Source organism: Seriola dumerili, unplaced genomic scaffold, assembly GCF_002260705.1.
Source record: "Seriola dumerili isolate Sdu_G_001 unplaced genomic scaffold, Sdu_1.0 BDQW01001222.1, whole genome shotgun sequence".
NCBI lineage: Eukaryota > Metazoa > Chordata > Actinopteri > Carangiformes > Carangidae > Seriola > Seriola dumerili.
Genome location: NW_019175477.1, coordinates 856,486 through 869,780, shown reverse-complemented (window position 1 = coordinate 869,780; position 13,295 = coordinate 856,486). Strand labels below are relative to the sequence as shown.

General features: G+C 34.9%; 1 protein-coding gene across 1 annotated transcript; it reads right to left on the bottom strand.

Moving 5' to 3' along the window:
* Positions 1 to 5,770: 5,770 nt before the first annotated feature.
* On the bottom strand, positions 5,771 to 9,827 carry LOC111238176 (acidic mammalian chitinase-like). The gene is made up of 11 exons (XM_022767576.1): positions 9,761 to 9,827; positions 9,640 to 9,666; positions 9,309 to 9,513; positions 9,165 to 9,221; positions 8,906 to 9,071; positions 8,660 to 8,784; positions 8,448 to 8,571; positions 7,596 to 7,778; positions 7,391 to 7,507; positions 7,153 to 7,285; positions 5,771 to 7,035 (listed from the first exon to the last, which is right to left on the bottom strand). The coding sequence occupies exons 1-11, from the start codon at positions 9,783 to 9,785 to the stop codon at positions 6,764 to 6,766; spliced, it is 1,434 nt and encodes a 477-aa protein (XP_022623297.1). The 5' UTR covers positions 9,786 to 9,827; the 3' UTR covers positions 5,771 to 6,763.
* Between the last annotated feature and the right edge of the window lie 3,468 nt (positions 9,828 to 13,295).

Below are 13,295 nucleotides of genomic sequence, written 5' to 3'. Positions count from 1 at the left end.
ATAAAAACAAGATAGTAGAAGGAGGCATAAAAAGTCACAAAAATGACATAGAATGTTGAGGCATAAAATGTCATAAAAACGTCGTAGTATAGTAAGGCATAAAAAGTCATAAAAACGACATAGTATAGTAAGGCATAGANGTCACAAAAATGTCATGCTAAAGTTAGGCATAAAAAGTCATAAAACGTCATCGTACAATAAGGCATAAAAACAAGATAGTAGAAGGAGGCATAAAAAGTCACAAAAATGACATAGAATGTTGAGGCATAAAATGTCATAAAAACGTCGTAGTATAGTAAGGCATAAAAAGTCATAAAAACGACATAGTATAGTAAGGCATAGAAAAACATAAGACGTCAAAGTATAGTAAGGGTTAAAAGTTCATAAAAACATCACAGTATAGTAAGGCATAACAAGGACATAGTATAGTAAGGCACAAAACGTCATAAAAACCTCTTAGTATAGTCAGGTAAAAAAAGTCATAAAACATCATAGTATAGTCAGACTTAAAAACGCCATAGTATAGCAAGGCATAAAAAGTCATGAAAACGCGATGGTATACTAAGGCATAAAAATCCATAAAAAGGTCAGAGTATAGTAAGACATTAAAAAAATTCCTCCAAATTAATTCATATCAAATTTTATTCATCAACCACATTCAGATAAAGCTGACCAAAGTGCTTTTCAAATTCTGGAAAACATTAACATCTCAGAGAAACAACAATAAACAGACAATTAAAACAGCATAACAAAAACAAGAAAGCAGATTGACGTCATCATTAAGACAGGTATAAAGACGACATAGTATAGTAAGGCATAAAAAGTCAAAAAAAGACATAGTATAGTATGAGATAAAAAGTCATACAAAAGACATAGTATATTAAGGCATAGACGGGACATAGTATAGCAAGGCATAAAAAGTAAAAAAAAGACATAGTATAGTATGGCATAAAAAGGCATAAAAACATCATTGTATAATAAGGCATAAAAACGATATAATATATTAGGCATAAAAAGTCAAAAAAAAGGACATAGTGGAGTATGGCATGAAAAGGCATAAAAACGTCATAGTATAGTAAGTCATAAGAAGTCATAAAAACGTCATAGTATTGTAAGGCTTAAAAACGACATAGTCATGAAAACGCATAAAAAAGTCACAAAAACGTCATAGTATAGTAGGGCATAAAAGTCACAAAAAATGTCATAGTATAGTTAGGCATAAAAAATCATAAAACGTCATAGTACAATAAGGCATAAAAACAACATAGTATAAGGAGGCATAAAAAGTCATAAAAATGACATAGAATAGTGAGCATAAATATCATAAAAACGTTATAGTATACTAATGCATAAAAAGCATAAAAACGACATAGTATAGTAAGGCATAAAAAAACATAAGACGTCATGGTATAGTAAGGATTAAAAATTCAAAAAAACGTCATAGTATAATAAGGCATAAGAAGGACACAGTATAGTAAGACATAAAACGTCATAAAAACATCATAATATAGTCAGGTAAAAAAAGTCATAAAACATCATAGTATAGTCAGACTTAAAAACGCCATAGTATAGCAAGGCATAAAAAGTCATAAAAAAGCCAGAGTAAAGTAAGACATTAAAAAAATTCCCTGTATAGCAAGGCATAAAAAAAAAACGATTCAAATTAATTCATATCACATTTTATTCATCAACCACAAAAAGCAAACAGCTGACCAAAGTACTTTTCAAATTCTGGAAAACATTAACATTCTCAGAGAAACAACAATAAACAGACAATTAAAACAGCATGACAAAAACAAGCAAGCAGATTGATGTCATCGTATAGTCAGGTATAAAAATGACATAGTATAGTAAGGCATAAAATGTCATAAAAACGACATATTATGGTAATGCATGAAATGTCATTAAAACGTCATAGTATAGTAAGGCATAAAAAGGGCATATTATAGTAAGGCATAAAAAGGACATTATAGTAAGGCATAAAAAGTCATAAAAAAACATAATATAGCAAGGCATAAAAAGTCACAAAAATGTTAGACTATAGTCAGGCATAAAAACATAATTGTATAGTACAGTTTAAAAGCGAAATAGTATAGTAAGGCATAAAATGTCATAAAAACGACATATTATGGTAATGCATGAAATGTCATTAAAACGTCATAGTATAGTAAGGCATAAAAAGGACATATTATAGTAAGGCATAAAAAGGACATATTATAGTAAGGCATAAAAAGTCAAAAAAAGACAGTATATTGAGGAATAAAATGTCATAAAAACATCGTAGAATAGTAAGGCATAAAAAGTCATAAAAAAACATAATATAGCAAGGCATAAAAAGTCACAAAAATGTTAGACTATAGTCAGGCATAAAAACATAATTGTATAGTACAGTTTAAAAGCGAAATAGTATAGTAAGGCATAAAAACGACATGGTACATTAAGGCATAAAAAGTCATAAAAACGTCATAGTACAGGAAGGCATAAAAACGTCATGAAACGTTATACTAAAGTCAGACATAAAAACATCATTGTATTCTACAGCATAAAAAGTTATAAAACGTCATAGAACAGTAAGGCATAAAAACAACATTGTCAAGTAAGGAATAAAAAGTCATAAAAACGTCATAGCATAGTCAGTCATAAAAATGTCATAGTATAGTAAGGCATAAAAAGGACATAGTATAGTAAGCCATAAAAAGTCATAAAACGTCATAGAACATTAAGGCATAAAAAAGATATAATATAGTGAGGCATAAAAAGTAAAAAAAAGACATAGTATAGTACATCATAAAAAGGCATAAAAACGACATTGTCTAGTAAGGAATAAAAAGTCATAAAAAAACATAATATAGTCAGGCATAAAAAGGACATAGTATAGTAAGGCATAAAAATTCACAATAACATCATAGTATAGTAAGGTATAAAGAGTCATAAAAATGTCATAGTATAGTTAGGCATAAAATATCATAAAAACGTCGTAGTATAGTAAAGCATAAAAAGTCATAAAAACGACATAGAATATTGAGGCATAAAATGTCATAAAAACGTCGTAGTATAGTAAAGCATAAAAAGTCATAAAAACGACATAGAATATTGAGGCATAAAATGTCATAAAAACGTCGTAGTATAGTAAAGCATAAAAAGTCATAAAAACGACATAGAATATTGAGGCATAAAATGTCATAAAAACGTCGTAGTATAGTAAAGCATAAAAAGTCATAAAAACGACATAGAATATTGAGGCATAAAATGTCATAAAAACGTCGTAGTATAGTAAAGCATAAAAAGTCATAAAAACGACATAGAATATTGAGGCATAAAATGTCATAAAAACGTCGTAGTATAGTAAAGCATAAAAAGTCATAAAAACGACATAGAATATTGAGGCATAAAATGTCATAAAAACGTCGTAGTATAGTAAAGCATAAAAAGTCATAAAAACGACATAGAATATTGAGGCATAAAATGTCATAAAAACGTCGTAGTATAGTAAAGCATAAAAAGTCATAAAAACGACATAGAATATTGAGGCATAAAATGTCATAAAAACGTCGTAGTATAGTAAAGCATAAAAAGTCATTAAAACGACATAGTATAGTGAGGAATAAAAAGTCATAAAATCGTTATAGTATACTAATGCATAAAAAGCATAAAAATGTTAGACTATAGTCAGGCATAAAAACATAATTGTATAGTACAGTTTAAAAGCGAAATAGTATAGTAAGGCATAAAAACGACATGGTATATTAAGGCATAATAAGTCATAAAAACGTCATAAACAACATTCATAAAAAAGCAAACAGCTGACCAAACAGCTGACCAAAGTGCTTTACGACTTCTGAAAAACATAAACAACTCAGAGAAACAACAATAAACAAACAATTAAAACAGCATGACAAAAACAAGCAAGCAGAATGAAATGAGGGACACAATTTTTCTTGGTTCAAATGCTAATGAGTATAAAAATGTTTTTAACTGCATAGTAAGGTAAGGCATAAAAAGTTATAGAATAGTAAGGCATAAAAAAATCATTGTATAGCAAGGCATAAAAATGTCATAGCACAGTGAGTCATATAAAAGTCGCAGAATAGTAAGTCATTAGAGTCGCCAATTATCCTAATGTGCATGTCCTTGGATTGTGAGAGGAAGCCTCAGTACCCATGCAGGCACAGAGAGTACATGCAAACTCCGCACCAAAAGGCCCCAGGCTTGGGTTTCGAACCCAGAACCTTCTCAGTGTGAGGCAGTTCTAACCGCCGCCTCACTGTGCCGCCCCATCACAAACTCATAGGCATAAAAAGTTATAGTATAGTAAGGCATAAAAAGTCATAATATAGTAAGGAATGAAAATGTCATCGTAAGGCAATAGTCACCAATTAACCTAATATCCATGTCTCTGGACAAGCCAGAGTACCCTGAAAGAACCCATGCAGGCAGAGGGGAGAACATGCAAACTCCACACAGAGATGGCACCAGCTGGGAGTTCGAACCCAGAACCTTCTCACTGTGGCACGACACTTCTAATCACTTTAACACTGTGCTGCCCCATAACAAATACATAGTATAGGAAGGCATAAAAACGTCATAGTATAGTTAGGCATAAAATAAGTCATAGTATAGTAAAGCATAAAGCATTTTTCTCCACAGAAATTAAACTTACATTAACATACTTTATATATGACGTTTACTCATTCTAGCAACCTTACTATAAGCCTACAGAGTCAGATAGAAGCCAGCGTTAGCTTGCTAGTTAACGCTAGCTAACATGGTTAAATAACATCAGTTGACATTTTTCTGGTGATGTTAGGTACCACTGTGATACTCTCACATGACATGAGCCTGCAGATAGTTCCTGCCTTTTCAGTCAAAATGCTAGCATGCCTACATTGGAATGATCTAATATAATTTCATTTTAAACATAGTGTAAACGAGTTCATTCAAATATTGGTAGGGACAATATTGTCCTCCCAAAATATGCAAACCTACGCCCTTGCCTTAGCCGATGATGTGGGCCTGGGTGGGGTCAGGGACAGGAACAGGTGCAACGGGCACAGCAGCATTTTTCTTGATGAAAAAAAACATCAATAGCTCTCATCATTTTGAATTACTGGTATGTTTTAAGGTTTTGATGTGAGTTGTAGTTGTAGTTGTAGTTGTAGTACAAACAGCCTAGAGTGCACATACACCATACTCTATGTTCACAGCTATACTACTACCTGCTAAATCTGCTCCGGTTGCCAGCGTCACCGCTCTCTCTCTCTCTCTCTCTCTCCCTCTCCCACTAATCAACAACTTATGTCTACTTAGCTATTCCTTTAGTTACCACACATCTGTGCATGTGTGTAATGCATGCAATATCATAACTGATCTAAGAACGATAGAAGCTGAGACAAGGACATCTTGACAAGCACACTTTGGCTATCGCTAGTCACCTGTCATAGATCCCAGGATTATTTCTCAATGCGCATGCACAAACCCGCCAAAATAAGGCTGCTATACTCTCCGCTTGACAAACTTCAGCCTTTATCAATGGGACACGGTCACACCCACGAAAATGACAGAAAATGGCTAGTCAAGCTATCTTTCAGAGACAATACCCTGTTGCCACCACAAATTGGCAGTAAATTATATAATGAATGCACACAGGCATGAGATCCTTTATGGGACAGAAAGCTGTTCTGAGATCAGAAACTGTATTGGATCTACTTAGTAGATGACCATGATAAAACAGAATCAGGGTGAAGGCTTTAAAGATTCCATTTTACTTATATAAACCCTTGATTTATTTATCTTCTCTTTATTGTTTATGATATTGTATGCATGGCAATGTATTGACTTTAGTTTGTTGTACAGAAAATCATCCATCCATCTGTTCACCCATTCCTCCATCCATTCCTTGAGCAACTTCCCTCATGTAATAAATGGTTAAATAAAATTTGGATCCTTGTGTTGTAATATGCACACCAGCTAGAGGCTGATCCAGTTGTCCTTGGATTATTATTGCCTTACTTACTATCACCTCGTAAGGCAATAATAATCCAGTCTTTTTTCAGGTCATATGTCATATGTGCACTTTACCCTATTAATTAGTGCAAGTACTAATGTAAAACAATGAGTACAGTACAAATGTCAACTATTTATCAAGTGCCTGACAAAGCTCAATGTCAGGTAGGTTCACGGATGTTACATAGGAAAGTAAAATAAATTATATTTACAAAATCTTCAGATGATAACATTTGGTGTTTTACAAGCAAAGATTTTTCTATTTTCATTTTTAATTTCCACTGGTGGTTAGTGTGACTGTGACTAGACTGTGAATTAGGTGTTCTTCAAAAAATAAAACTAAATTACAATAAAACTTTTTTAAGGTTTTTTATGGTTTTTTAACATAGGACGCTGTTATTTCAACATGTGTGAGTTTGTCAGATCTCACACATAAGTTCATAATGTCACCCTGTTTATAAATGTAGAAAATTATTATGATAGTATGCTGTGTATTGTAGTATATTTAATATGTCAGGGTAATGGAAAGAGGTCCAGAACTCAGTGCTTTAGTAATGATTACCTTTCTCTGTTTAATGCAGAGGAGGTAAGGTTTTTACTTGTTTTAGGAAAAGAACAAAATCTGCCTTCTTACAAGTAGAGCATACACACTCTTCAATTAATTTAACACCAAATACACTCATGAAATTGTAAATCCTGAATGTTTTTTCCTCACTGTTGATAACCACAGCTTGTGGAATGTAAAATGATGTGCGAGCTTTTAGGGCCAGTCACAGCATTTGCAGCTATCTCGAAAGACTAAATTAGCTGGACAGTTTAGGATCCAGGTGATGCCATTGGCACAACTGTAAAAAGAACCTGGAGCATCAGGTTTTGCATAAACACCGCCAGTCTTTGTAGCACAGAAGTTGTTGTCTGGGATTTTGGATGAAATTGTAGGTCTGAATTGAACCGTTGTGTGAGGCTGGTCTTTGGTCACAGACAGAGTCATTTGAGTTGGAGGAGCTTCTGCAGTGGGAAGCAGAGGAAGATCTGGAGAAATAACAGTAAGTTACTATATTACTAGTCAGTAGAATCAAAATGAACAAAGGTCAATGAATTCATTCTTGGTGCATATATAATATTCTAGTCCTTTTTTTTCCCATTTACCTGCAGCCAAAAGAGAGTGAAGATAGCTGATGAGGGGGTAGTTTCCTTGTCCACAGAACTGTCCATTAAAGTCATCCAGATCCAAAGCCCAGACAAAGGCTCCTCCAAATCTGTTGTCCTTCAGATAACGGACCTGAATGAATAACGATAGAAACAGTTCGACAGCAATGTTTGCACTTAAAAATTGTCTTTAACCTCACCTTGAACAATATTTTTATAGAAACACGTGGCTGACTACCTTAGTCTCAAAACTTTCTTTGTTGTCATATCCAACCCACTCGTTTTGTTTGATGGCATAGGGAACTTTTTGGTCTTCAATCAAATGGATACTGGCCCCTTGAAGAAAAGTGCAAATCTGAAAAGAGGGTTCAATTCTGAATATTTGCTATTACTAATAAAACATAGTCTGAGAGTTCAGGTCAATAAATAGCTGCCAGATTCACCTCATAATAGGACCAGAAGCCAGCCTCCCTTGTAAAAACACCAGCTTCTGCGGGACCACTGGCTGGTGCGCCAACCTGACTGGATTGAGTAGACAGTCGAAATGTTCGTCCGTATGTAGCAAAGCCCATATTTAGCTTTTCTACAGGCGTTCCCTTGTCCTGCCAATACCTCATGGCATAGTCCTGAAATTAAAATAAAAGAGACAGAATGAAGTTTCCATCCAAATTTAGCACAAATCTTTACTGTATTGCCAGAAGATCTTCAAATTAATGTGTGTTCTCATCCATGATTGTTATGTGCATATTAGGAGTTGGGTTTTTTGAGATTAACAGTTGGTGGAATTCATTCTCAAGTACTATTAAACCACTGCAGAAAGAGAAGGCACAACAAAATGACATAGGCTAGTTAAAAGAGTCCCAGTCAAACCTCAAACAATGGAAAAAACAATGTAGAAATTGTGATGGAAAAATTATGTTGATTGATATTGTTTGATTTCTGTATTGATTTGAAGAACAGTACTGTCTCCTCATTGCTCCGCACAGGTCTGGTGTTATTGCTGTAAACTTCAGTGGATGTTCAAATCATATGCTTCATGCATGTCATGATTATTTCGCTTATATTAAGTCTGTTTCCATTTTGCAATTATCAATACACCAACTTTTCCTCCTTAGCCAAGAGTAAAAATTTTTGCAATGTTACAATGTTTTTTATGGACATATAGAAAATGTGCATAAAAATAGATGGATGGAAACCCACTTACTGAGAAAGAAACAGAAAATTGGGATTAAAGGAGAGTAAAGTATATTTTTAGATTCATGATGGAGAAAAAAAAAGAAAATCCCTGTACTCACAGTATTTAAGTAAACATGATCCCCGGTGTCTTGGGATCCTTTGTATAAGGGGCTATGATGTCCTGTCACACTCTCCCAGGTGCCATGAAAGTCATAAGTCATCACATTAATAAAATCCAGGTACCTGATAAAATGCAAATGAGATCAAGTTCATCAAAATATGTTGACAGGATAATCATGAGGACAATTTGGGGAGTAACGTGTGGGTGTACTTTGCCATCTCTGCAATTTCATAACCAGCATCAATGGTTGCTTTCCCAGCAGCCACAGCAGCAGAGATAATCAATCTGGGCTTGCCAGTTGCTGTTCCCTCAGCCTTGTAGGCCTCTAGGAGTTCCTATAGATAGATAGATAGATAGATAGATAGATAGATAGATAGATAGATAGATAGATAGATAGATAGTAAATATGTATGTTAAACATCAGCTGAACATCAGAACAGTTATTGTGGTTCTGACCTTGCATAACTCTGTGAATCTCTGCCTGTCCTCTAGAGGACTTCCTCTAGCCGCAGGGTATTCCCAGTCCAGGTCCAATCCATCAAAACCATATTTTCTCAGCAGTGCGGTAGAGGACTGGATAAATGTATTTCTGTTGGCTTGTGTTGACACCATTGTTGTAAATCTGTGCAGCATTTTGGAGAAAGAAAGATGTTCTCAAGAGGACATAAACACAGTATATTGATCTTTATCGGTTGTTTTGTATCAAATATCTCACTTTTGTGTACCAAAGTTCCAGCCTCCAACTGCCAACAGCGTTTTAAGATTTGGATTCCTATGGGAATATTCAAATTTAGTTGGCAGCAAGGATTATTTTGCATAACATTTTAAAAGAGTTAATGTCAGAGGATTTTGCACTGACCTCTGTTTGAGTCCATTAAATGACTTGTAGAGTTCCTCATCATTCCATTCTATGGTTACCAACTCATTTGATTCATTAATACCAGAAAAGGCATAGATCAGGTGGGTACAAATGTTTGGGTCAATATTTGAAGGCATAAACTTCCCATCCCCAGGTCTGTATTGGGACCAGTTAGAGAAATAACACACCAGTCTGGAGCCTGAGACTAAACACAGAAGATAGATATTGTTTTCATTAATCTTTGAGAATAATGATTGACTATATACTAGAACTAGTTGCTACTAAGACTATTCAATGTCAATGGTTGATAGTGTATAATTTATTAACTCACCCAAACTGCCAAGGGAAAGACAGAAACCTTTTAAAGTTGCAGATTTAGTCAGTAAATGTTACGTAAAAAGAGAAGAAATCAATTCAAGAAAACTATTTCATAGCTTTTCATTGTGCCTTACCTGCAATTAGTAGTAGCTTGCACATGGTGATTGTGCTTGGATGAGCTCTTGCAGAGTCAAAAACAGAGCACAGAATAGCTCTCTTTGGCTGATGAAAAACAAACACACCATGACAATCATTAACAGGGAACAATTTACATCATCCAAAGTTCAGGACACAAAGCTGTTGCTTCATCTAGATAAGTCAAATAACAGAAGTTTTGACCCCACGAAGAAAACCTAAATTTAATTTGTTTTATGGCACAAAGTATTTACACCTTAGTCAAAGTTGTATTAATCCTCCAAGTGCAGAAACTGTAGGATCTCAACAGAGTGCAGTGTAGCAATCATTCTGTGAGTGATGCTTAAAATATATTCAATCCTTCATTCATCATTCATTTAAAATGGTGCATTGGTGTATATGTCCATGAGAACTCGCAGTCCAGAAATGCAAATCAAGATTTATGGTAATTTAGAAACAGTATTACCGTTTGTCCACCAGAGAGATCTAACAGGTTGAATATTCAACTATAAAATGTCCAAATTTGAATGAATGTTGGTCACAATTCTTTATGTTTATTTAAAAATATACCATTGGCTGATATACGTATACTTATTTGATATTTTAAACTCTCAAGTTTTGATATTAATATTTACTATTAGCTTCTGTCTGACACTGTGTGGGGGAGCTGGCAAGCATCCCCCTCACTAAGCTGAAAAACAATACACATTCACTAATACAGGAAGTTCATTTTTGTTATGTTGTGCTTTTATTTTGGGAACCTCTACTAATCACTCTCTCTTTGAGGTCTACTTCCAGGGGGCATGTTCTCATGGAGTGCACACATGGGAATGCAGCCACCGGATTCAGCAGGTGTCAATTACCTTGTTAGGTTGTACCAAGTGGGCAGGAAAGAGAGAGGGGAGTGGGTAGAGGGGTTTTTGTTAAGTCTGGCTTTTGTTTGGTATTTCTTTAGTTTATTATGTATTTTATTTAATCTGCATTAGGCCAAAAGTCGGTGTATTTTGTGTAGGTAAATATCAGTAAAGTTAAATTGTAAATAGGTATTCTAAATGTATGGTGGTAGTGTTTAGGGTCACTTCACTATGTAATGTTTTGGTAGAGACTGTGGGTAGTTATGCCAGGTGGGAAACCAGGGTAGTGTGTCAGAGAAGGGGGGTCAGGTTGAATGTCACCTTTGTTGCTGCCATCCACTGTGACCTGCTACACTAGCCAGACTGCTTTTGTTGTCAAGCCATTCTGCTACATACATGTAAGAGCTGTTGGACTTCTTTTGTAATTTGCCTATGGTCACCAGTAAACCAAAATCAGAGCTCTGAAACCAATCCTTGTGTAACTGATGCTGTTCATTTCTCCATCACGCTTGCACCTCAATCCTGCTGGCCTTCATCCTGGTTGTAAGGGTTCACCACCATCCAAACCTTACACACTGATTATACAACAGCTTCACAGTTTTGGGAATCCATAATATTACAGCATTCTTAGAGTGTTCTGGACTCTATGATTTTCCTTTTTCATTTTCTAATGTTCCCAGAAATGTACTGTGGCACAGAGATAAGATGACTATGCTACTTTGGACTTTAGATAGACTTGACATATTTTCAGTGCATGTTCTGGGTCAGTGCCCTGCAAAAAAATGAATTGTCCTCTGCCAAACCTCAAGACAGACAGACACATAAAAGCCTACGATGTGCCTCAGTATATATAGTGTACTGTAGTAGGAACTAGACTTATTTTTTTACAAGCCTGGGAGCACATTCATTCAGTGTTATATTTTGCTGTCTTTTTGTGAGGTGATCATTTTGTGTTTCATGTCAGACTCATGTCAAAAATGTGCAATTAATTAAATGTAGAAAGTGTCCACAGAACTGTCCAGCAAAATCATCCAGATAAAGAGTTCCCCCAAATTTGTTATCTTTAAGATACTTGCCTGTGGGATATAAGTTATAGAGTGCTGCAGTTTAAAATGCAAGTTTTGTGGTTTCAATACAAGTAACAAATGTAACACATTGTTCTACATTTTTGTCTTTGTTTACACCCAAATATATAGTAAATACAAAGTACTGTTCTGTTGTAGTTTGAAAATTCAAATTATGTCATGTCAAGGCTGTTTAAAAATATAAATAAATAAAGTATAAAAATAAACTTGATTTTGTCTTTTCTCCTTATCCTTTTAATCCTCTGGGATCATTTGATAGGTCCTGACCCCCCGGTTTTCAGTTTTGATTTGTATTCCAGTGGTTTGGATGTCCAAGACTCTGGGTGACAACTGTAATCTTGGAAACAAAAATCTATTATGTACCCAACATGTACTAGAGATTTCATCATTTTTGCAAGGCAGGTAACAAAAACTAGTCGAATCATGAATACACTGCAGTAGAGTATTGGGAAATTAAATCTCACATGTGCAAAAAAAAAAAAAAAAGTTGACTCAACTGATCAGATTAAAAAAGACTCACCACCTGAGGTGATATTTGCCAAAACATAAAGTTTTAAGTTAGAGTGCCACCTTCTGCTCATTCTAAGGTATTGTAAACAGCATGTGCTGAGTGTGCAGCTGCATTGAAATCAAAGATCCTGAATACGTTAATTATTTCTGTGATTTCTATGGTCTGCCCTTTTATCAAAACCAACCCACTCACTGCCTTTAATGGCATAGGGCACCATTTGCTCATTGATCCAATAGAGACTGCTTCCATGGAGGAAAGTGCACATCTGTAGACATGGAAGAAAAGGATACTAAAAGAATCCTTAACAAGATTCGTGTTGTCTTAGTTTGAAACATTTCTCTATTTATGTTTCACTCATACCATTAAAACATGTTGTAAATTCAGGTTTGTAATGTTTAAAGAATGTCTCAGTGTTGTTCTTGTGTTGGTCGCTCACTGACCTCTTAGTAGGACCAAAACCCAGCTTCACAGGTGCTGAGCGCAGATGCTTTATTGTGTCACAGCAGCTTCTTTTTCAAGTGAGTAATTCCTAAAGGCAAGGACATACAGTATTTGAGGAAAATCATATGAGATTCATTGCCGTTATATATTCACCAATCACTTAATTAGGAACACCATACTAATATCTGGGTATTCTATTGTTGGGATTTCTATTGAGATAGTTGCATCATCACAATAATTTCCAAACTGACCTGGCTGAGCATTCTGAACCTCGTCTTGTCTTCTGGTGGGCTTCTTCGTGCTCCAGGATACTCCCAATCCAGGTCCAGCCCATTAAAAACATATAGACTTAAGAATCTGCATGATTATTTCCTCCCTTGGAGAGAAAAGCCAGTGAGCTCTGGCACCATTACACCTGTCTGGGAGGCTCTCTGTGTTTCCTTTTGGATAAAGCTTATGGTTAGGTCTCTTCTCATCCAACCATTGGCAGAAAAGAGAACAAGTATATTTTCCAGTCACTTGTAAATGGTTAAAAAAATTATTTTAAGATTTATATTCAAAGAATAATAAACCATTTCTGGTTACCCCCCTTAAAATAAGAAAACAGAGCAGAAAATTCAACATTCAGAATCATATCAAATAT